Raw genomic sequence first — 23,907 nt, forward strand, 5'->3', positions numbered from 1 at the left:
CCGGAAAATCACCAGAGAAGTGGTACTGGGGTAATTTGCTGACAAGTCCTTGGGTCCTGAAAGCCTTCATCCCAGGCTCTTAAAAGTGGCTAGTGAGATATCTGATACATTGTAGTTTTCCAATGTCCTCTTGATCCAGGAATGATCCTATTATATTGGAAGATAGCAAGTGTAATTCCTTTATTTAAAAAGACAGAAAAGAAGAAACTACAGTTCAGTTAGATCAACAGTCACTGGGAACATGTTAGAAACTGTTTGTAAAGATATTATAGCAAGCACTTAGATCATTAGTCCAAGGCAACCAGGCTTGGTTTTGTGAAAAGGAAATTGTTTGACCAATCCACTGGAATTGTTTGACTAGTACATGCTGTGGATAAATGGGAATTGGTGGATGTCACTGTTCTTAGATTTCCAGAACGCATTTCATAAAGTGCCACATCAAACATCAATGTAGAAAATAAAAGTTTGTCATATGGAGGGCGGCAAATTGACATGGTTAGACATTTAGGTGACTGACAGAAATTAGGTGTGAGTCTTTTTTCCGGTTGGCAAAATGTAACAACTGTTACACTACAGAGTTTGGTGCTGGAACCTCAACGGCTTACAATTTACATTGGTGACTTAAGTGAAAGGACAGGAGGTACAGTTACCATTTTGTCTGATGACAGACAGGAAAGTCGGTTGTGAACAGGACACAAGGGGGCAACAAAAACGTAGTTGGATTATGTGATGCGACAAAGATGTGGCAAATGGAGTAAAATGCAGGAAAGTTTGAAATGATCCATTTGCAAAAAAAGTACACTGCTTAAATGTTGAGAGATTGCAGTGCTCTGAAATGCAGAGGGATCTGGGTATCCTCATACACTAATCATAAAAGATTAGTACGTGGGTACAGCAAAAAATTATAAAAGGTTATAGAATGTGACATCATGAGGACTTGAATACAAAATAATTAAGTTATGCTTCAGTTATACAGGGCACTTGTGACTATAATAAATCAAATCAAACATGTACCTAAGTACAGTGAAAAGCTTTGTTTTGCAAGGAGTACAGGCAGATCATAGCAAACAAGGACATACAGATCACAGGGTGCTTACAGAGCATGGCATACAAAGTTATGGTTGTACAGGAAGTGCGCAAAGCAAGATCAACAATTATTTGAAGTTAGAGAGGTGCTGAGACTACAAGTGGAGTACTGTGCACAGTATGGGTCTCTCCAATGAAGGGAGGATGTCAATGTGCTAGCAGGAGTTCTGAAGGTTGACCAACTAATACCTGAATGAGAGAGTTGTCTCATGAGCAAAGGCTGGACAGGCTAGGCTTGTATTTACTGGAGTTTAGAAGAGCAATAAGTGACTTGAGTGGAACAAATAAAATCTTGAGCAGTCTTGACAAGGACGTGGAGAACACATTTCCTACTATGGAAGAATCTAGAAATAGGAATCATGGTTTAAAAACCAGGGATCACCATTTAAAAGAGAGACAAGAGGAAATTTCTTCAGAGGATTGAGCATCTTTGGAATGCTTTTCCTGAAAAAGTGAATGGAAGCAAGATGTTTTCCCCAGGGAAGGGGAGCCCAAAACTAGAAGGCATAAGTTTAAGGTGAAAGGAAAAAGATATAAGAGGGAACTAAAAGTCAACTTTTTCAACAGAAGGTGGGACATATATGGAATGAGCTGCCAAAGGAAGTGGTGGAGGCAGGTACAGTTACACCATTTAAAAGGTATTTGGATAGGTACATGATAGGAAAGGTTTAAAGGGTTTACAAAACCTGAACAGCATGGACGCGTTGGCCAAGGGGCCTGTTTCCATGCTGTATAACTTGATGACCCCTTCCTTCAATAACCACAAATGCAACTTTGCTCACCTCCCTTGAACATTTTCAAATGAGAAGTAGATTCTCGTTAAACAAGGGGGTGAGAGGTCACCAGGGATCAGCTGGAATGTGAATTTGAAATTACAATCATACTGGCCATGTTCTCATTGAATGGTGGAGTGGTTTGACCAGCTTAATTACATACACCTGGTCCTTATTGACCTGTTCTAATGCAAGTCATTAAGTTATTCGTGAAAAGAAGTTTCCATCAAATGTATATGCAACTATTCACTTTGTTATATTGACTTAAGGTCCGCCGGCATGAGTTACTTCTAATGTCCATGCCTAAGGTAGTAATTTCTGGCCCCAATTGATTTCTCTTGGAAAATACCAAAAGCAAGGGGAGAAGACTGTGTCACTTCATGAGCCCGGCCCTGGGGCTCGACAGGCCGGGGGCCGGAAACTTGGCCCGAGAGCGGCTGAAACACCGAGAACCGGCACTTGACACGCGGACTAAAGCGATGCCGGCCACAGCGTGCACTCACCTCCGGCTCCGCCAACACACAGCCGCTGGCCCTCAGCTCTGCCCGGTTACCGACCCACCCTGATACCGTCGCCATCACAAACTCTCATCTCCAAGGCCCACCTCTCGCGAGAACTGACCACCCCACTCCAGGATTTACGATCGTCCAACTCCAAAATGAAAAGTTCGTCTTAAAGCGAGACCCAACAGCAACAGCCACTGAAAGGGTCACAAGTCACCGCCAACGTACTGACTACCGGAATAAACTTCAGTTTCACGAGCACAAACTACGCAAGACGCGCTTGAATTAAAGCAGATGCAAACGCTGACAGTTGCAGAACTCGGCAGGAGGGAAACACTGAACTAAAACGAAGAACTGCAGATGCGAGAGATCTGAAACAAAACCAGCAATTGCTGGAGAAACTCAGCGGGTCTGGCAGCATCTGTGGGGAGGAAAAAACAAAACGCACAATGTTTTGGGTCCAGTGACACTTCCTCAGAACTGTTAGCTGCTCAGAAAAGGTGGTATTTTTGTTTATGGTGGTTAGGATAGGGGAAGGAGTAAGGGATAGTTGGAGGTGGAAGTGAGAGAGACAGACAGGGAAGAAAGGTAAGGCAGACAAAAAGTTTGTCCATAGTAAGCCAGTGAAGAAGCGAGGCTAGGTAAATGATAATGAGGACTATGGATGGCTATGCTGAAAGCAACTCGTGTTATGATAGAGCCTGGAAACAATGTCATATTATTTATAAATAAATGCAATTGCGTAAGTGCCTGTGTAATCAGCATTCCATTTCAAGCTATAAATAAATGGTTGATAGTACAAAACTTAAACATTGATAAAAGGATCCTACAAATTGAAGCTTTTCACCTTACGCCCAGCAGAACCAGGACACAAGAAATGGACTTGAGACCATCTTATAGAAGAGGTAAGATTTGCTGGACCGTTTCCTTAGCTTGGAGATCCAGTAAGAATATTGACCATGGCAACAACATGACCAATCAGAAGCTTACTGCCTGGTTTGAGAATTAAGATTGACAGTTAACTGTTCTTGCTACATCTCCATGTCATTGATGGCTCAACCAGTCAGCACCCTCTTCTCATTCCATATAAAATGGTTTATTTTTTGTTCAAGTCTGTTTCTTGTGTCCTGATTCTGATGAATGCATATTGAAAAGCTTCAACCTCTAGTCTCCTTATAGCAATGTTTTATTTAAAGCTTCCGTCCAGTTCCCTTAATGTGTGTTCAGACACAATCTAGTTTCCATCAAAACATACATATGCCATATTCTCAAGTTAATCAATGTTAACTGTTGTTTGAATGACAAACATAAGCTTCAGGATTAATAATTATAATTTTAAGATATTTTGTATTAGATGTCAGGCAGTTGACACTGCACTTTTGGGCTCACTGATGGATTGAAAAATAACACACGTAGTCAAATTGTTTTATTAAGATTCAACCAATGAAATGCCTTTATTTACAAAAATTGTATAAGAAGGACAATGTATGTTCCTGACCATATAAATATTTAGAACATAGTGAAGATGGAATTCAGATTGTACATGCTTGAAAAAGTCTTCCTTATGCATAATTTGCATTCTCCAATGAATTTATGATGCCTATATTTTTGAATGGGCTGATGCACTGGTCTCACACCACAGAGCACAGGTGTTATCCTGAATCAGGGGTGAACTACATCCCAATAGGGCCATGAATTCTCTTTGAAGAAGAGATCCCCAATGTTAAACCACTGTAACATTTATAAAGTAACATTATTGTGATCAACACTGATGCTACTGCTTGATACATATTATTTAACATGACAATCTTTTACTGACAGTCTCTTACTGAAACACAAGGCTGCAGATTTCTCTTTTATTGTTAGAGAAATTTATTGTGCAAAATTAGTAAAAGTAAATTAAACCAAACCAATTTACCTAAATATAACATACAGTCATGCAGCATGGAAACAGACCCTTTAGTCCAACTCATTCGTGCCAACCAGACAGCCCAATCTGACCTAGCCCCATTGGCCAGTACTTGGCCCATATCCCTCTAAACCTTTCCTCTTCATAAACCCATACAGAGATAACAAGGTGTACAGCTGGATGAACACAGCAGGCCAAGCAGCGTCAGAGGAGCAGGAAGGCTGACGTTTCGGGCCTAGACCCTTCTTCAGAAATGGGGGAGGGGAAGGGGGTTCTGAAATAAATAGGGAGAGAGGGGGAGGTGGATAGAGGAGAAGATAGGTGGAGAGGAGACAGACAGGTCAAAGAGGCGGGGATGGAGCCAGTAAAGGTGAGTGTAGGTGGAGAGGTAGGGAGGAGATAGGTCAGTCCAGGGAGGATGGACCAGTCAAGGGGGCGGGATGAGGTTAGTAGGTAGGAGATGGAGGTGGGGCTTGAGATGGGAGGAGGGGATAGGTGGGAGGAAGGACAGGTTAGGGAGGTGGGGATGAGCTTGGCTGGTTTTGGGATGCGGTAGGGGGAGGGAAGATTTTGAAGCTTGTAAAGTCCACATTGATACCATTGGGCTGCAGGGTTCCCAAGCAGAATATGAGTTGCTGTTCCAGCAATCTTCGGGTAGCATCGTTGTGGCACTGCAGGAGGCCCAGGATGGACATGTCGTCTGCAGAATGGGAGGGGGAGTTGAAATGGTTCGTGACTGGGAGTTGCAGTTGTTCAGTGCGAACCGAGCGTAGGTGTTCTGCAAAGCAGTCCCCAAGCCTCTGCTTGGACTTCACAATGTGGACTTCGCAAGCTTCAAAATCTTCTCTCCCCCTACTGCATCCCAAAATCAGCCCAGTTCGTCCCCGCCTCCCTAACCTGTCCTTCCTCCCACCTATCCCCTCCTCCCACCTCAAGCCCCACCCCCATCTCCTACCTACTAACCTCAACCCACCCCCTTGACCTGTCCGTCCTCCCTGGACTGACCTATCTCCTCCCTACCTCCCCACCTACACTCACCTTCACTGGCTCCATCCCCGTCTCTTTGACCTGTCTGTCTCCTCTCCACCTATCTTCTCCTCTATCCATCTTCTATCCGCCTCCCCCCTCTCCCTATTTAATTCAGAACCCCCTTCCCCTCCCCATTTCTGAAGAAGGGTCTAGGCCCGAAATGTCAGCCTTCCTGCTCCTATGATGCTGCTTGGCCTGCTGTGTTCATCCAGCTCTACACCTTGTTATCTCAGATTCTCCAGCATCTGCAGTTCCTACTATCTCATAAACCCATACAGATGGCTTTTAAATGTTGTAATTGTACCTATCTCCACCACTTCCTCTGGCAGTTCATTCCATAGACACATAATCCTCTGTGTGGAAAAAGTTACCCCTCATGCCTTTTTTTAAAATCTTTCCCCTCTCACCTTAAATCTATGCCCTCTAGTTTTGGGCTGCCCCACGCTAGGATTGAAAGATTTAAAAACACAGCAAAACAAAATCCCGTCTACTCCCTAACATCATCATCACTTTACAGTTTCTCAATCTACAGAATGCGTCCTTCTCTAGCAAATCAGTGGGTTTGACTAAACTACTTTTTTCCGCAGTTCCTCTCTTGTAAGCTGTGAAACTTTTTCTTGAATTCTTACACAACTGAGATCTTAGACTTGCCCTGCTTTGAATAAACCAAGCAAGTTTCTAACCAAATACTCCTAGTCTGGAGCTTTCACAAACAAAGCCCTTTTACTATGGCAAGTTATTTCCTTAACTGTTTGAACAATCTCCTTTCTGGCAGAACCTTTACTTGTACATGATCAGTTAAGTCTTCTTCAAACTGCCCCCAAAGCTCACCATTTTCTGGTTTTCTCTAAATTAAAATCAATCATTGATTATTCCAAACTCAAAAGCAACCTAATATCTTTCAATGTTTTCTCTCTCCTGTTGTAAACCCACACAATATAGACAAACCTCCATGAACACTCCAGGACATACTGGTTTAAAATCATGTTTTTAGAAAGATTGATCTTGTTAATGTCTAAACTGCTTTACAAAATAGATCAACACCCATATGCCACTAGTTTGAAATCCAAACTCTAAAGAAAAGGTACTAATGTGTAAATCACACATCTTTCATTACAACATGCATGTTGACCGAAATTTCCATTTGAACAGGTCAACCATGACCCAACAAAGGGAACGGAAACAGCAGAAATCGCCAACATTCCTCAAAATATGTTCCAACTTTAGCCAGGGACCCGGGTTCGATTCTTCCCTTGGGCAACTGTCTGTGTGGAGTTTCCTCCGGATGCTCCGGTTTCCTCCCACAATCCAAAAATGTGCAGGCTAGATGGATTGCAGGCTAGTGCCCATAGTGTTCAGGGATGTGCAGATTAGGTGGGTTATAGGGGGATAGGTCTGGGTGAGATGCTCTGAGGGTTGGTGTGGACTCGGGGTGGGGGGGGGGGGTGGTGAAGGGCCTGTTTCCACACTGTAGGGATTCTATGATTCTTTAGTGTGCATGGAGCACACAGCCGTCAATCAAGTCAAATCACAAAAGACCATTCACACTGGCCAGTTCCTTTCAGGGAGCTTTGATTATTAATGGGCTAGTAATTGTAGTATGAATTTTTGTGATTATAATGAGGTTAACCAGCTGGACGTCAGAACAGGATTTCCTGTTTGGGACTGTTAAGGTGGTCCAATCAGGGAGCTCTGGCTGACAGATTAAAAAAAAGGCGAGCGTCAGAGATACTGACTCTCTGATAGCTGACTCTGAAGAGGCAGTATTAAAGTCAAGGAATGTTCAGTGTAAATAAAGTTGACTTGGTGACAGGATATGTGGAGATATTTCATGACTAGTATTTGTAATTTGAACGGATGGTAATAATTCCATCATTATTTTCAGAGATGTTTCCTAAGCAAGGTCTGAAACAAAATATTTTAAAAATTCCATCTAGCTTACATCCCTTTCCAGCTTCAGCCTACATCTGACAAGTAGTTGCAAAATGACTATCTCACATATATTTCCATTTGAACAAACGGAGGTAGTAACTAAACAAACTTGATCTGATTAGGTTTTGTTTATATCAACAGAGGCAGGCTATTTTGCTTGGAAACTAATCATGAATACCAGACAGCATTGTATATTTCTTAAACTCAGTCCAGAAACATCACTTTGAAAATGAAGCAACAAAATTGTTTTAAAACTCAATGTTCAACCTAACTGAAAGTTCAGGTGAAGATAAAAGACACAGCAACATTATAGTTGGAAGTGAGTGAGAACACTTTTTTTTTTCACCATATACTTTTTTAGTGAGTTAGACAACTCTTCAGAGGGGCAGCGTGGACTCGATGGGCTGAATGGCCTGCTTACACACTATAGTGATTTTAGAATTTCACTGATTTATCTGATTCAATTCATTAAATTTGGAAGTTGACATAACCATAGCAGATGACATGCAAGAGAGATAAATTAAAAGAATCATATTTACTCTATGCAGAATGTTGATCTGGCTAGAAAAGGTTGTGAAAGAAATTTAAAGCAATAATAGACTTCTGACATAGCCCATCGAGTGAGTGCAATGTTGTAAAATACAAAGCCGACAACATATTAACCAGTAAGGTAAAGTCACCACAGTGGTGCATATCCAGAAATCTCAAAGAATATTAAAGTTGGAATATACTTAGAGGGCTTCTGGCAATTTTGTCAGTTTCAGTTCCCTGCACTGACCAGAAGTGAACTATCTACATGGTAGATTATGCGTGCTACCCAGAAATGGTTCTACAGCACTATATAATTGCTGTTCCTTTCTTCAAAGAGAATTCATAGACCCCTTTGTGATATTATAAACTTCAGAAATTTAATAACTGTTCATGGACTGAAAGAATCAACAAACTGTTACATCTACACAGAAGCAGCAATAACGCTGTCTGGAATTTATTATGGGACAAGAACAAACTTATCCAGGAATTGAAAGCAATTAGCACTTAGCAAGGAGTCCAGGCTGCAGACAAAAAATTGTTTTGTCACCTGCTTGGTAACTGGATGCTTCACGTCACCAGGATAAATGATTGCCCTGTTGAAGAATTTAAGAAGTTAATTACAAGACAGATGTGTCTTCAAACAGACAATTCAGGCCGAACATAACAGAGGAGCTAATTCTCATAAGGAGCAAGCTGCGGATCCAAGAACTCCAAAAGAGTAGTCAATATTTTCAATGAAAAGAATGTAAATAATCATCAATAATATCACATTATGGACCTGAAGGACAGAAACGTGTATGAAAAAGCAACTCTCCCTTAGCAGAACTTCAAAGAACAACAGTCCACAAGAAGCGAACCCTGGACACTTCCAGAGACTGACACTGTTGGTTGGAATTGTAGCTAAATTTCATCATTAATCGGGTAATAGCCAAGTTGACTTGTTCACATGGGGGATTTTGTTTTGGTTGCTACACGCAATAAAGTTTAAATCATTGTTTCAGTACTTGACTGTGAGATTTCTTAAGCAGCCAAATCAAGTTGTGGTGGTTTACCTGCAACACATCGAAGCAGTTCAATCCCTAAAATCAACGATGACACTCAAATATAGAAACCAGGAGCAGGAGTAGGTCATTTGGCCCTTTGAGCCTGGTCCATTGTTCAATCATATCATGACTAATCCTCAATCTCAACGTCGCATTCCTGCTTTCTCCCCACACCCTTGATACCTTTTAAATCTAAACATTTATCTATTTCTTTCTTGAATATATTCAGTGATTTCGCCTCCACTATATTCTTTCTTAGGATGTCCAAAACTACACCTAATCCCAGATCCCTTTTCTTATCCACACTTCTGAATATATCACTAGTTAAATAATAGACACCCAAGTGTGTGACTTCATATTTAGTCATGTTGCTTCTGCCATGTCTTTGCCAACTCACTTAACTTATCTTAGTCACTTTGAAGCCTCCATGTATTCTCTCACCTCACAATCCCACCCACTTTTGTCACTGAGAAACTTAGAAATATTTCATATGGTTCCCCCATCCAAGATAGTCTTATAGTCATATATCATGAATAGCTGATGCCCCAAGCACTGATCCTTGCAGTACCCCACTAGTCACAGCCTGCCACTCAGAAAAAGAGCTATTTACTTCCACACTCTGTTTTCTGTCTGTCAAACAATTTTTGATCCATGCTAATATAACTGCCCCTATCCAATATGCTATAATTTTGCCCACTAACTTATGAGGAACCTTACAAAATGGATATTAAATTCAAAAGTTACAATCAACTTGTATTGGACCTTGGGAAGACCACATTTATTGTGCACTGTTCTGGTCTATATACCATAAAAAGAATATAGATGCATTCAAAAAAAAATACAAAAATACTTTCCATTGAAGGCCGCTGGCCAAGACATCACGGCAATTTGGAAAGATTGAGCAGGCTGTGTCTTCTTTTTAGAAAAAAAGAAAATTGAAAAAAGACCTTAGAGGTCTTTAAACTGATAAATTTGTCGGTCAAGTTACTTGTGAAAGGAATGTTTTTACTTGCAGAAGAATCTAAAACCAGGGGACATAGCACAAAATAGATAAACAACGAGAAATTTCCTGACTCAGAATAGCAAAATTGTATGACTCAATACTGCAAGCAGTGGTTAAAGCAAGTAGCTTAGAGGCTTAGGAAAGGAAACTAGATGAATACAAGAGAAAAGGGAATGGAAAATATACTGAAATATTCATCTGAAATAAATGGATTAGGTTGAAATTCAGTTAGAGTACACACCCAGTATGGACTCTTTGGATCTAATAAGCTGTTTCTACATCTCTAATGACAACTTATTTTTTATTTTTGCTCTTTTTTAAATTGTGGATTATTATAAGAAAAGAACTCTTAAAATTGAGGATTGCAAGGATGACTGTATGGTTTGAAAGCAAGTAACTTGATATTCATTGTGAATATTGTTTGAACAGGATAATAGTATTGTTGCAGATGAACTGGAGCCGAAGAGTATGTACTAATGGGGTTTTTATTGACAACAAGTAGCGGATTTGTTTGCGGACTAGTAACCAGTTACCAATGACAAAGGTCTTCTGCTTGTTAACAATTATGTGGTTGGCTCTCAGGTACCTGACCAGTTTGGGGCTGTGAACAAGATTCACAGAAGCCTTCAGATCACCAAGTCTCTTGGTTCTCTATAGTAAAAGTCAATTTAAGCCTGAAGAAAATCAGTTATCTTTCCTTTAGCAGTTGCTATATGCTGTGAGTTTTAATGATCGAACCTGTGACATTTTATTAAAGAACCAGCCACCATGTGCATCTTGTAAACCTATGAAAATAGGCAGAGAATGATAGTTGAGAAGCAGCATTTTGACTAGCACAAGAATCACAAGAAACATCTGAACAACCCTTGTGAACAGGAATCACTGAACTCTCCTCCTAGCTTTTCACTACATTCATAATCCATTTTTTCCTCTATGTTTAAGTGAAGTGTATAAGGGAATTAGACTTTTAATTGGTACAGATATATGCTGATTGTTCAGAACTATTTACCTGTAATATTTAAATATTTGTAATAAATAGTAATTCTTGTTGAGTACAGAAACGTGGTCTGAGCTTTCTGTCAATGTGGGCCAGAAAAGCAGATACAGTGGGGAATCTTCACATATTTTAAGAATTCTTAACCTTTGTGATGACTGAGAATAGTGGGACCTGATTTCCAGCATGTTACCCCAGTGAGTCATGGCACACCATATATTCCATGCCATTGGCTGTGACAGACAGATAGGGCTAAATGATCTACTCCTGTTTCTATATATCATTGGCAGCTTCATTCAGAGCCTACGCGCAGAATTTTATGTGGAATTAGTGGCCCTGTCCCCATCATCTAGTAAAACTGTCTCTGATGGGCTTTGTCATAATGAGTGGATTTTATAGTCATACGGCTACTAATTGACTCAGGGTGAAACTTCTGCTTCCAGCTTATAACATCAAACATTTCTGATAAAATTTGCAATTTCAAACGTCAATTGAAGTAGTATTATTTATGCTTAGTTTTGAGGTTACTGGAACTCAATAGAAGCAGGTTTCATTTTTAATAAAATTGATTACTAGTGTTTTATAGTATTGGATTAAACTAGTGAGGGGTTCATTCAGCACAAAAGTAAGGAATCCTGCCATAAGGACAATGAAGGCAGCAACTACATGGCCAGTATCAGTAGTAGACTGAGGCAATGGGTTTAAAAGTGCCACGTGGTTTCAAATGGTGGGACATTACACCAATATTGTGATAAATTTACATAGGTAAAACTGATCATAAATGAGGTCGTAACAATTTATAATAGACAAAATGTGGCACAAGAAACATTGCAAATCTATTGAAATAAATCAACTTGTGCAGATAAAAAGTGTGTATAGATCTAATTTGTTAATTTGATACACAAATTGCTACATATTTTATCATTCAGTCACAGGAATCTGCTGAATTTCATAAATCTCCGAGGATTTGATCTTACCAAAATCACATGTCTGAATTGCAGTTATGTCATTCATCTAACCCTGATCATATTTCTGATGTGTGAGGCATTCAGGCAGCATCATAATTTTTTTCCTAGAATCCCTACGGTGTGGAAATAGGCCATTCAGCCCAACAAGCCCACACCAATTCTCCGAAGAGTGAACCACCCCCTACCCTATCCCTGTATTTCCCATGGCTAATCTATCTAACCTACACATCCCTGAACACTATGGGTAATTTAGCATGGCCAGTCCACCTAACCTGCACATCTTTGCACTGTGGGAGGAAACCTATGCAGACACAGGGAGAATGTACAAACTGCACACAGACAGTCACCTGGGGCTGGAAGTGAACCCAGGTCCCTAGTGCTGTGAGGCAGCAGTGCCAACCACTGAGCCACCATGCCACCCCAGACAAAATTTGGACAATGGTTGTTCAATGAATTCCCAGCTGTCAACTAATTTTTAAAAAAATTTTGTAATACAACAATCATTTGTATCTATGTAACGTATTTTGTATAATAACCTGTTCCAAAGCACTTCACAAGGGGATTAGCAAATGCATTTTAGCATTGAGTCACACAAATAGATACTAGGAAAAATGATTGAAAGCAGAGTCAAAGAACCAGGAGAGGAAGGGAGGTGCAGAGTTTCAGTGAGTAAATTCCAACTGTTAGGGTCCAGACAAGGTGGTTAAATTCAGCAATAGGCTGGAATTGGAGGAAGGCAGAGATTTAGCAAGATTGTAAGGGCCAGAGGAGGTTATAAAAATAGGAAAGGTGAGGGCATTTAAAAACAAGAACGACAAATTTAACAGAAGCGATTGGTGAATGGGACATGTGTTAGAATATGCAGGAAACAAATTCTTGAATAAACTCAGATGTATGTAAGATGGACAATGAGAGGCTGACCAGAAAAGCATCGGAATAATTAAGACTAGAATTATAAAAGGAATGGGTGAGAGGTACAGTAGCAGATGAGCTGACGTAGGAGAAAAGTTAGACCATGTTAGAGAGCTGGAATTAGGTGGTCTTGATAATGAAGTGGATACTTGCCACAAAGAGTTTGTTGTTGCTGACTGCCAATTGGAAATCCCTTGGGTGCCTTCTGAAATATTGGATCTGTCATTTGGTGGCATTATATTCCACAAAAAAGTAAATGAAACTTAAAAGTGCAGAAGTTATAACTAACTTGATATGATTTCACACAATTCATATCAAAGAATCAGAGGAAAATGGTGTTAGTTATTCACTCAGATGAAAGAAACCTAACAACTGTAAAGGTCAAAACTTATGTTATTTTCTTTAGTTACCGATTTGCTTTGTGTTTTAATACATAAACAAATAAGGGCATCTCAAGTGCAATCATTTCTTTCTCTGTACATGAAACAAGAATTTCCTGAGTATAATTGTTTCCTGTTTTTTCCTATTTTTGTTTCAGACTTGTCAGCAAGTCAATTTCTTTTCATCTTTAAAATCATTGCTGCTTACACCGGCTTGTTCTTTGCTGAATTTCTACTTGAAGTACGAGGATAGAATATATAATTTGTTTTAAGTGTTACATTGGATGATTCAATGTCGTACAATTAAATTCCATATTTTATACAAATGTCAAAATACTCACTCTGATTGGTGACTGCTTGGCAGAGCAGGCTCTACAGGCCATACAAATTTCTGTTCTATTTATGTTCATCAGCTGGAAATCCCATTATGGAATAAATTCTTTAAAACTCAAATACTGTGTATACATGAGCAATGATCAAACTTGCATAACAGTCAACCTCTACTTCTAACTTAAATCCAAACTCTCTGTACTTCTCTGCTGAAGTCAACCTGGAATACCGTGAACAGTTTTGATCTCTTTACCTAATGAAAGATACCCTGGCATTGGAGGCAGTCCAGAAAAGTTTTAACATTGATCCTGGTATGGAGGGATTTACTTAAGAGAAGCGGTTGTGTTGTTTGGGCTTGTAATCATTGGAGTTTGGAAGAATGAGAGGAGACCTTATTGAAACATAGAAGATTCTTAGGTGACTTGACATAGCAGATACATAGTGGTTGTTTCCCTTAGTGGGAGAGTCTGGGACCAGAGGGTGTAATCTCAGAAAAGCAGGCCACCAATTTAAGACAGAGATGAAGAGGAATTTCTTCTCTTGGGATAGTGAATCTGGGGAATTCTTTACCGCAGAGGGCTGTTGAGGCTGGGTTGTTGAGTGTATTCAAGGCTAAGCTGAACAGATTTTCTTATTAAGGGAATGGAGGTTTATGATGAAGAAAGGCAGGGAAATGGAGTTGTGGATTATCAGAGCAGCTTTAATGAGCCAAATGGCCTACTGCTGCTCCTACATGTTGTGGTCAAACTCATCCTGTGCAAACCTACTCCTAGAATCAGACAATAGGAAACTGGTTCATTTGGCTCTGCAAGGTTTAATACTGAGGGGAGCCATAAGCACCTATGCACTATGTTGCTGTCATGAGGACTTGTGAAATCTTGAAGGAATGAGATTTAACATCGGGTCCTACTCAATACCTTTATAATAATATCTATCATATCAATGTAACCTGTAACTAGTTGCTAACGTGAATAGAATATATCTTGTTAATTTTAAGGGACTCTTCTGGTTCAACCAGGAAATGGTTTTCCTCTACCACACTAGCCCAAGCAGGCCCTGCAGTTTTCCATACTAAGGAGAATACTGACAGTTTTCTCCCTCATGAACAGCAACTCATACAGCATAGTGCACTGGCATTCCTATGAAACATACACCATTGAATGCAGCTGCTTAGCTTCTGTGCATGTTGTCATGGTTACCACCTCACTGGTGCATTGTGTGTTCCCACTGGTCCCATCCTCTAATGTGGCAACTTCATATTAATATGGAATGTCTGACACACAGTCCAGTTCAAACTTAAAAGTTGTTGAGATTGCAAAGCAGACAAATAATTGTGCAGCAGCTACAGATTTGCAGATATCAAAGAATGTTAAAGATTGGAGGAAACTTAGGGAGATGTCTAAGAGTAAAGAGCAAAGCCTGGCATGTGGCCACTGTTGGAAGACTAAGTGCAAGATATGTCAATGCAAATTGCCAGAATGGACTCTGTTTCTCAAGGATTTGTCCAAATCATTGCCCTGAAAATAGCAAGAAAATTAGGCATTGTAGATTTCAAAGCAGTTCTGAATACTGTACCATGTTTATGAACAGAATCAACTTTGTTCTGTAAGAGAAGGCCAAAGTTTCACAGCCTCTCTGAGGAGAAACTGATAAGCTTATTAGATTTCAGCTATGTTCAGTCAAACTTGAACAAAAGCATGAATGTGTTTTGACATGACAGCCAGTCAAATAGTGAGCAAAGTTGGAGAGAAAACAATTTTGGTGACAATGGGACAAAGTTTACATCAATGATGATAAATCAGTGATTCCTAAAAAGAGTGGTCATCCACGTTCACAATAAAGGACAGATTTTGAAGGTGATTTGAAAATAAGGTGTGGAAAATTTGGAGATTCTGACTAGGAGGAAAGAAAAGTCTTCTCTTCTGGCTTATGTCCAGATCACAGTTTGTTGATGTTGATCCTAGAATTAGATCACAAAACAGTGATACTGTCATAATTCGTGAAGGTTGAACCAACCTTGGTCACCCATTCAAAGTCTCTCCAAATAAATCCTACAAAGATAGCATGAGAAAAATGCAGAATGTTCAGATGATCAGAGGAGAGAAGACATTCATCAAGGGAGGAAACATAGCATTTTGACATGAACACTTGTGTTATTGAAACCGGGAATGTGATCAAGTCGTTGAAGGATTGTGGGATAACTTGATGGCGCAGAAGATGGTTTGTTTCTTTTTTTCTTCTGTCGCGGACACTGTTGGCTAGGTAAGCATTTATTGCTCATTGCCACTTGGCATTGAGAAGGTGGTAGTGAGTTGGCTCTTTGTAGCATAGATACATAAATGCACTAATAGTGCAATTAGGATGGGAGTGCTATGAGTTTTGATCACATGACAGTGGAGGAATTATGATATAACTCCAAGTCAGAATGGTATATGGCTAGGAGGGAACCTTATAGGTGGCGATATTCCGTTGCATTTGTTGCCTTCGACCTTGTGGGCAGTAAAGGTTGTCGGTGTTTTGAGAGTGCAGTTCAAAGCTGTCTTCGTGCTGTGCTGAAGTGTATCTTGTTGATGGTACACACTGGTGCCACTGGTCATTGGTGTTGGAGAGGCTGAATGTTGAAGGTGGTGGATGGGTTCTATCAAGCATGCTGCTTTGCCTCAGATTTTGTCAAGGCTCTCAAATATTCATTGGTGAGAGTCAGGACTTAAATTTCTCACTGCAGAATTCCTAGCCTCTAACCTGCCCTTGTAACACTAATAATTATTTTCAGGTCCAGTTCAGCTTTGTGTCAATGGTAATATCCAAAATGTTGATTGTAGAGGATTCAGTGATGGAAATGCCAAGTAATGTCAGTCCGGTTAGTCATTTAATAGTCTACCACCATTTACGACTGTCATGACAGGACTACAGAGTTTATATCTGACCCCTTGGTTGTGGGATCACAGCTCTGTCCATTATGTTCAGCATACATTACTTGGCATGCAGGTCCAGTTCCTTTATAAGGTTGACATCTCATTTTTAGGCATTTCACATGCTGCTACTGGCATGTCCTCCAACATTGTTTACTGAACCAGGTTAATCCCCCTGTTTGCTCATAAACAAGAAGGGAATATGTTGGACCATGAGATTTCATGTGGTTTGATTGTGTGAGAAAACAATAGGGAGCAATCAGCATTGGGAGCAAGGTGGAGAATTAAAATGACAAACGGAAGCTCAAGATTGTGCTTGCCAATTAAACGGAGAGGTTTTGATTTAAAAAAAATCATTGACTTGAAATCTTACCTGCCAACCTGCTGAGATTTTTTTCAGTCGTTTTTTGGTTCTCATGTCAGACTTCCAAATTCTACTGTATTTTCCTTTTGTACATTAATGCCTCGCTGAATATGATTTAACTATAATTTAAAGGCACACTTGAATCAATTTAGAACAATTTTTAAAAAGAAATGCATTAGAATTCATCCACCAAAAATGCAATGAATAAAGCTGCAGCCTGTTTTCTGTGGGCACCTGGCAAAATACACAAATCAATTAACACAACAGGAAAGGAATTTTGCTTCATAATTCATCACTGCTTCTTGTGTTAAAAATTCTGTGTTCAATAAATGTAACTTGAGACTGACACTTAGTGAGTCAACTGGTGCATAATATATCAGTGTATGATGTTGAATAATAGAGCATTATGTGCTAAATAACAAACTATTAGAATAGTGTGCAATATTAACCTTGGATGAAGCAACAGAATATTTATAATTTATCTGACTTTTGTAATCTTCTATTTTGGGGTCTTGTGCTGCAGTGGTCCCTTTGTTTGACAAACCCTACAATTAAATTTTACATTTATTTACTTGGCAAAGTAATGTCTCATTTGGGGCCCCTCAAACCTGGCACCCCTGCCAACTATCTAATGAGCCTATATGATCAGGCCATCCTGTCCCTTACTTCTGGGTCAGGAGGTCTGGCTTGAAGTCCCATCTACTCCAGAGTTATGTCAGAACATATCTGGACAGGTTACAATATCTCAAATCTAACTCTTTTACAAACTGGTGAATTCTGCTTAAAAGAAAAACCTGTATCTTTATACCTATTAACCCCTATCTAGGATAAAAATGCATTGGTACTATGATGAGGCCACATTTGGAGCACTGTGTGCAGTTCTGGTCACTCTACTAAGGATACTATTAAATAAGAAAGAATGCAGAAAAGATTTACTCGAATGGTACCTAGACTAAAAGGTTTGAGTTAAAAGGAGAGGTTGGATAGGCTGGGACTTTTTTCCCCTGCAGAGTAGGACACTGAGGGGTGACCTTATAGAGGTTTATAAAATCATGAAGAATAGATAAGGTAGATAGCCAACAGCTTTTCCCCTTGATAGGGGAGTCTAAACCTAGAGGGCATAGGTTTAAGGTGAGAGAGGAGAGATACAAAAGGGTTCAGAGGGGCAGTCTTTTCACACAGGCTGGTGAGAAGTCTGGAACTGGCTGCTAGAGGTAGTGGGCCGAAGAGCCTGTTTCCATGCTGTAAACCTCTATGACACTGTTGGGCAGGACCATACCCAATCCATGTTTTGTGTGAATTGGCCCCAGCACGTGTGGCGGGGTGACTCTAGGTATGTAAGGTATCTGCAGTGACACAAGATCAAGCTGGAAAATCAAGACAAATCGATAATCCGGGCGCAGAATCTCTCCCGTTGAGAGCAACAATTAAATCTTTGACTTGAGCGGACATTGCAGTGTTTAGCATTCGCTGGTGAGACAACATGAGATACTTGAGGGTGGAACCAACATGCACAAGCAATGACTTTTTGTTGCAGATAACAAGGTGTAGAGCTGGATGAACACAGCAGGCCAAGCAGCATCAGAGGAGCAGGAGGAGGACTTTTTGTTGCATTTCGTTTATGGCCGGGATCTGAACATTTTGCAAAATCTACAGTTACATCTGCTGTTGCAATTACCTCCTCCTCCCGAAATCCACAAAGGATTGTAAAATAAATCTTGGCGTTTTCCCAAGACAGTTAAAATAAAACCTGTTCGAGTATTTATTTGAAAAAGAAAAATAACCTTTTGCAGTGATAATTACACCCGCCGTGTCCAAACATCTGGAAAAGGAGACTGTGGAGCAGACACGATCGATTCAGCGGCATTCCTGCGCATTTCGTCGGAAGGTGCCTCATTCCCAGATGTTATAAACAGTTCCTCCTCATTATTACAGCCTCTGCAATACAAGGAGCCACCAGGCAGCATGTCAGTGCAGGCGGGCCAGCTGCTTTTCTCCTTGCTCCTGGCATTGTTAGGAGGGCAGAGCCTGGCATTCTCGGTGCCCAGTACTTGCGAGGCGAACGGCAGCTTGTATTCTGTGGGTGAGTGGTACACGCTGGAGTCGGATCCTTGCAGCCAGTGCGAGTGCACGCTGGCCGGGCCAATGTGCGCCCCTCACACCGAGTGTGCACCGCTGCCTCCCGCCTGTATCCATGTCAGCCACTACCCGAGCGACTGCTGCTCTCGCTGCGAGAGGATTGGCTGTGAATACCGGGGAGCCGTGTACGAGCTGGGGCAGCACTTCCAGGTATCAAAGCGGGCAGCGTGAAATGCCACTGTTTTGCAGGGGACAGTGCTGGCATTTTGTTACGGGGGACGCAGTGATAACTAATCTCAAATTACAGGATCGACTGCAACCAGGATTCTCACAAAGATTTGCTTTATGTCTGTCTCGCTCTTTCTGTTCCCTTTCTGCTCCACCATTTCTTTCTGGTATTTCATGTTTTCTCTCTCTCTGTTTCCTGAAAATGCTTTGTTACATCCCAATTTCGTCCCCTCGTTTCCAACCAACATTTAAATTGATGCTTGGTCTTTCTCTAACCCTCTAAACTCCCCCAGTCCTTCGCGATCATCCTTATTCCACATTTTCATTTCTTGCGCTCCCTCTCTCTACTCTTCTGTTTAGCGCATTTTCCTGTGGTCCGTAAATGTTCATTCCTAACTTTTGTTTCAGTTTTCTTTTCCTGTAGACTTTCATTCTGCAAAGCTGCGTTGATGAGCAGTCAGTTTAATCCCTTGAGCGCTGACAATGTTTTTTCAACAGCATTCCACTGTAAAACAGCCTGCCGTGGTTAAAATAAACCTTTCTGTTAATGTCTACCACAGAATATTTAGAAACATAGCTGTATGGATAACAGTACACAAGTATTCAATTAACTGCCTTCTCATAAAGAATAGTGACATTTATTATTTTGTGTTCGTACTTGAAAGGGCTGTCTGAAACGCAGATGTACTTCACAGGTAGAAGCATTTTGATGCAAAACACTGAACTGTACATCAAAACTATTCATCATCTTTAGGATGTCTACCTGTTGACCCTGTGCTCTCACCAGCTGTCCAATTGCCACTTCTCAGCAAATTCCATCAATATGTTCTATCAATATCTAGATTTATGGTTCTGTCTCTGTTTTAATCTCTCCAATTCAGTCTGTCCCTCCTACAACACCAAAATGGCTCCAACCAAAGTCATGAATGATCTTTTTTCTGTACCATCGTATGTCATAGCTCCTCACTGTTGTAACCTTTAGCACAGATAAGCACACCATTCAAAAATCTATCCATCTCCTCTTTCTATACTCTTAGTCATCTAGCTTCCACAATGCCATGGTGTAGAGAATGCCAGATGTTCACTACCTTCTTGGAGAAGAAATTCCTTACATTTCAGTTTTAAATGAGTGTCCTTTTATTTTGTATCTATGTGCCCTAGTTCCAGATTCCTCTATTAGGGGAAACATCTTCTCAACACCTACCTGTCAAGCCCCATCATAATTGTGTTTCAATAAGATCACCACTCTATCTTCTAAGGTCTCATGAATAAAGGCGTAACCTGCTTAACTGTTCTTGATAAGTCAACTGTATTATGCTAGGAATCAGCCTCCAGTGCTGATAGGCTTTCATAAATATGGAGACAAACCTGAACTCAGTGCTGCAGATGCGGCCTCATTAACACCCTGTACAGTTGTAATAAGTTTTAACTTTTTTTAAACTCCAACTCTCTAGCAATAAAGTTCAAAATTCTATACGTCTGTTTAACTGCTTGCTGCACCTACATGCTAACTTTTATTTTAGTTTCATGCAGAAGAACACCCACATTCCTCTGTGCTTTGCCTTTTGCAATCTCTGTCCATTTAAATAATAGTTTGCCTTTTGATTCTCCCTTTTAAAGTGCTTGACTTCATACATTGTTACATTAAACTCCATATGCCAAGTTTCTGCCACTCACTCAACCTATCGATATCAAGTGCTCACTACAACATGCCATCCCACCTATTTTTGTATTGTCAGCAAATCTGGATATATTATACTGTGCCCCTCCTCCAAGTCATTAATGTGGATAGAAAATAATTGAGACCCTCAGACTGATCCTTGTGGTGCTCCACTCGTTACATCTTTCCAACCTTTTAAAAAAAACCTATCAATCCTGACTGTTTGTCTTGTGTCTTAATATATCTTCAATGTATAGAAGGTCAACACATTGTCTTGGCCTCCAGAAGAAACTTTGTACCCTTGAGACTGAGTCTGTTCCCCCTCCTTGTCAACATTAGATAAACTAGCAACATTTTAAAATCAACAACACCCATGCGCAAAATTTTGGCAAAAACATAAAGGTGGGTCAGTAGCAGGGAGATAGGGAGCTTTGCATGCTTACAGGTGAGATTACTAGTCTGTTGCTATTAATGTAACCATTTTACGTCACTTGTTTTCCTAAGTTGTCAGTAGAATGAATCTCATTGTTGGCAAATATTGTGGACCCTGAACTCATAATATTTTGTATGATTTCCAAAATAGCATTGTAAAGGATTCAATATATTACCCGTCCATAAATCAAAGGACATTACTTTCAGAAATTTTTCTCTGATATTGTAAGGCAGCAATTTAAACTTGCTAATAATCCAATTAGAGGCAAGTTGACTTAAATGCCTCAATCCACATCTTTTGTATTATTTGTTTTACAGTTATTTATCAGAGATCGGCTAAGAGCTGTTTGCAGAGCTTTTTGTCTCAAGTAACATGAAGGATTGCTCTGGTTTCATTGTGAACTTTGTCCATTCTGGACCCATTGGACTATTTAGACTCGGGATGTCACACCAGAGGGAAACTCTCAAAATATTTGCACAGACTAAATCAGTTTTGCAATTAATGAGCAACACTGTTTCCAATCAAAATCTGAGAAACTGCAAAACCATTGTCTTTGATCACAGTCACTCTAATCATTGTCTGGGACTGAAGCAAATTGTTTGTAATCTTTGCACACTGTTTGATTCCTGCTGAGCTTCTGACTCCATATCTGCTCAATCAGCAAAAGATGACCTCTTCCTGCTCTGTATCATCACCTGACTTAGCCCTTCCCACTGTCCCTCTGCTCCTGAATGCAGGTTTTAGTGTTATAAAAATAGGCTGGATAGCCTGGGAGGTTTTTCATTGGAGTGTAAGAGGTTGAGAGGTGACCTTTATAGAGGTTTATCAAATCATGAGGTGCATAGATAAAGTGAATAGCAAAGGCCTTTTCCCGAGGGTAGGGGAGTTCAAAACAAGGGGGCATATTTTTAAGGTGAGAGGAGAAATAATTAAAGGACATGAGGGGCAACGTTTTTTACAGAGAGCCATTAGTGTTTGGAATGAACTGCCAGAGGGAATGGTGAATGTAGGTACAGTTACAATGTTCATAAGACATTTCGATAAGTACATGAATAGGAACGGTTGGGAGAGATATGGGCCAAATGCAGGCAGGTGGGATTGTTTAGTTTGGGAACGTGGTCGGCATGGACTAGTTGGACCGAAGGGTCTGTTTCTATGCTGTATGACTCTGTAAAACCTTCATTCATGGCTTAATTACCTTTAGGCTTGATTATTGTGTTCTACTTGCTGGACACCCATTCTCTACCTTCATAAACTTGCACTTGTCCAAAGGTCTGCTGTTGTCTCTTAACTCAAACCAAGTTCCGTTCACCCTTTTATTTGCTGGCCTACACTGGCTCCCATTTTGAAATGCAGCAATTTAAATATTCTCATCCTTACTTTCAAGTTCCATAAATTGGTTTCTTAAAACCTACCCCTTTAGCAAGATTATAATCAACTATTGCAATTTTCCCCTATATGGTCGTGTCAAATTCTATTTGATGATGTTCCTGTGAAGCACACTAGGTGTTTTACTACCTTAAATGTACAGAAGGTTGTTGAAACAGTATCCAAGTGATGACTGAGAGGCATCAAAATGAAATAACTTGAATTTATATTAGATTTTTTTTGATGTCCCAAACCATTTTATGGTCAATGTATTACATTTGGAAACACGTCAAAAATATCAGCCAATTATACACAGTAAGAACATTGGGCCCAGTGAGGTGCAGCAGTGAACTAGAATGAGCTATTAATTGTTCAAAGCGTTGACACATTTTTACTGTAACCGCTAACTTCATAATCAGAAGGTGACTTCTGGCTCAATTTTGGTGAAATCATTATTAGCTCAAAATGGCTAGTGTCAGGAATGGATGGGTGGATATAGGATAGGAATTTTTTTTTTACTCTGAGAGGATGTGCAACTCTCTCTTTTCCAAAAAGCAATGGAGGCAATGTCATTGAATAATTTTAAGGCAGAGGTAGATAGATTTTAGACTAATATGGAAGTCAAAGGGTATAACAGGTGGGCAGAAAAGTGCAGTTGAGGCTGTAATCAGATCAGCTAGGATTTTACTGAATGGTGGAGCAGGTTCAAGAGGCCAACTGCATATTCCAGCTCCGAACTTGTAAGTTCACATGTATTTTCATAAAAACTGGCTTTTATCCCTTAAAACCCTGATTAACAAAAATATCAGTCTCAGATTCAAAACTAATAATCTATTAAGCAGCAATTAACATTTGAAGAAGAGGCTCCAGTAAACATGGTGAATAGCCGACGTCCCAACAAATCACTGCAGGCCAGCAGCACATCAGTAGACAGATCCTGCCACTTGGAGGACCTGCCGAATATACCGAGTCTCTCCCTGTTGCCACTCAATTTCTTTACCAGGTTAATAATGCACCTTCAATCCCATGAGTTCCAACTTGAGCTTAACATCATCAAATGCCTTCTGGAAGTTTGTGTATGCAACATTCATTTGCACTAATTTGTCCCATAATTTAATCAACTCTTCAAAAGGTTCAATCAGCTTCATCATGGATAACCTATCCCTTAGAAATCAATACAAATTTTCAAAGTGTTCAATACTCTATCCTTAAATATAGAATGGTAATTTCCTAACAATAATCTTATTGATCTGTAATTCCTGGTTATCCTTCTCACTTTTCTTTAATAATGGAGTAAAATGTATACTTTTCAAATCTAAAGGAATTGTTCTCAAAACAAGAAAACTTTGGACTAGGACAACTAGTGTTTTATTCTAAATAAAACCTGAAAGCACTGACTGTGCTCCACCCCCATGTGTTAATTCAGTGTATGAGAAAGGAAAATGCTGCCCAGAGTGCAAGGATGGTAAG

At 40.1% G+C, this 23,907-nt stretch overlaps 1 protein-coding gene across 1 annotated transcript in view; it reads left to right on the forward strand.

The window, feature by feature from the left end:
• The first annotated feature begins 2,239 nt into the window (after positions 1 to 2,239).
• zgc:113531 (uncharacterized protein LOC541359 homolog) overlaps positions 2,240 to 23,907 on the forward strand; it is a 25,396-nt gene continuing 3,728 nt past the window's right edge. Inside the window, exons 1-3 of the mRNA XM_020532134.2 lie at positions 2,240 to 2,407; positions 13,222 to 13,304; positions 18,445 to 18,958. Of these exons, the coding sequence (XP_020387723.2) occupies positions 2,240 to 2,407; positions 13,222 to 13,304; positions 18,445 to 18,958 (765 nt within the window). The remainder of the gene's footprint in view (positions 2,408 to 13,221; positions 13,305 to 18,444; positions 18,959 to 23,907) is intronic.

The sequence above is a fragment of the Rhincodon typus genome, chromosome 10, assembly GCF_021869965.1.
Source record: "Rhincodon typus isolate 14 chromosome 10, sRhiTyp1.1, whole genome shotgun sequence".
Lineage (NCBI taxonomy): Eukaryota > Metazoa > Chordata > Chondrichthyes > Orectolobiformes > Rhincodontidae > Rhincodon > Rhincodon typus.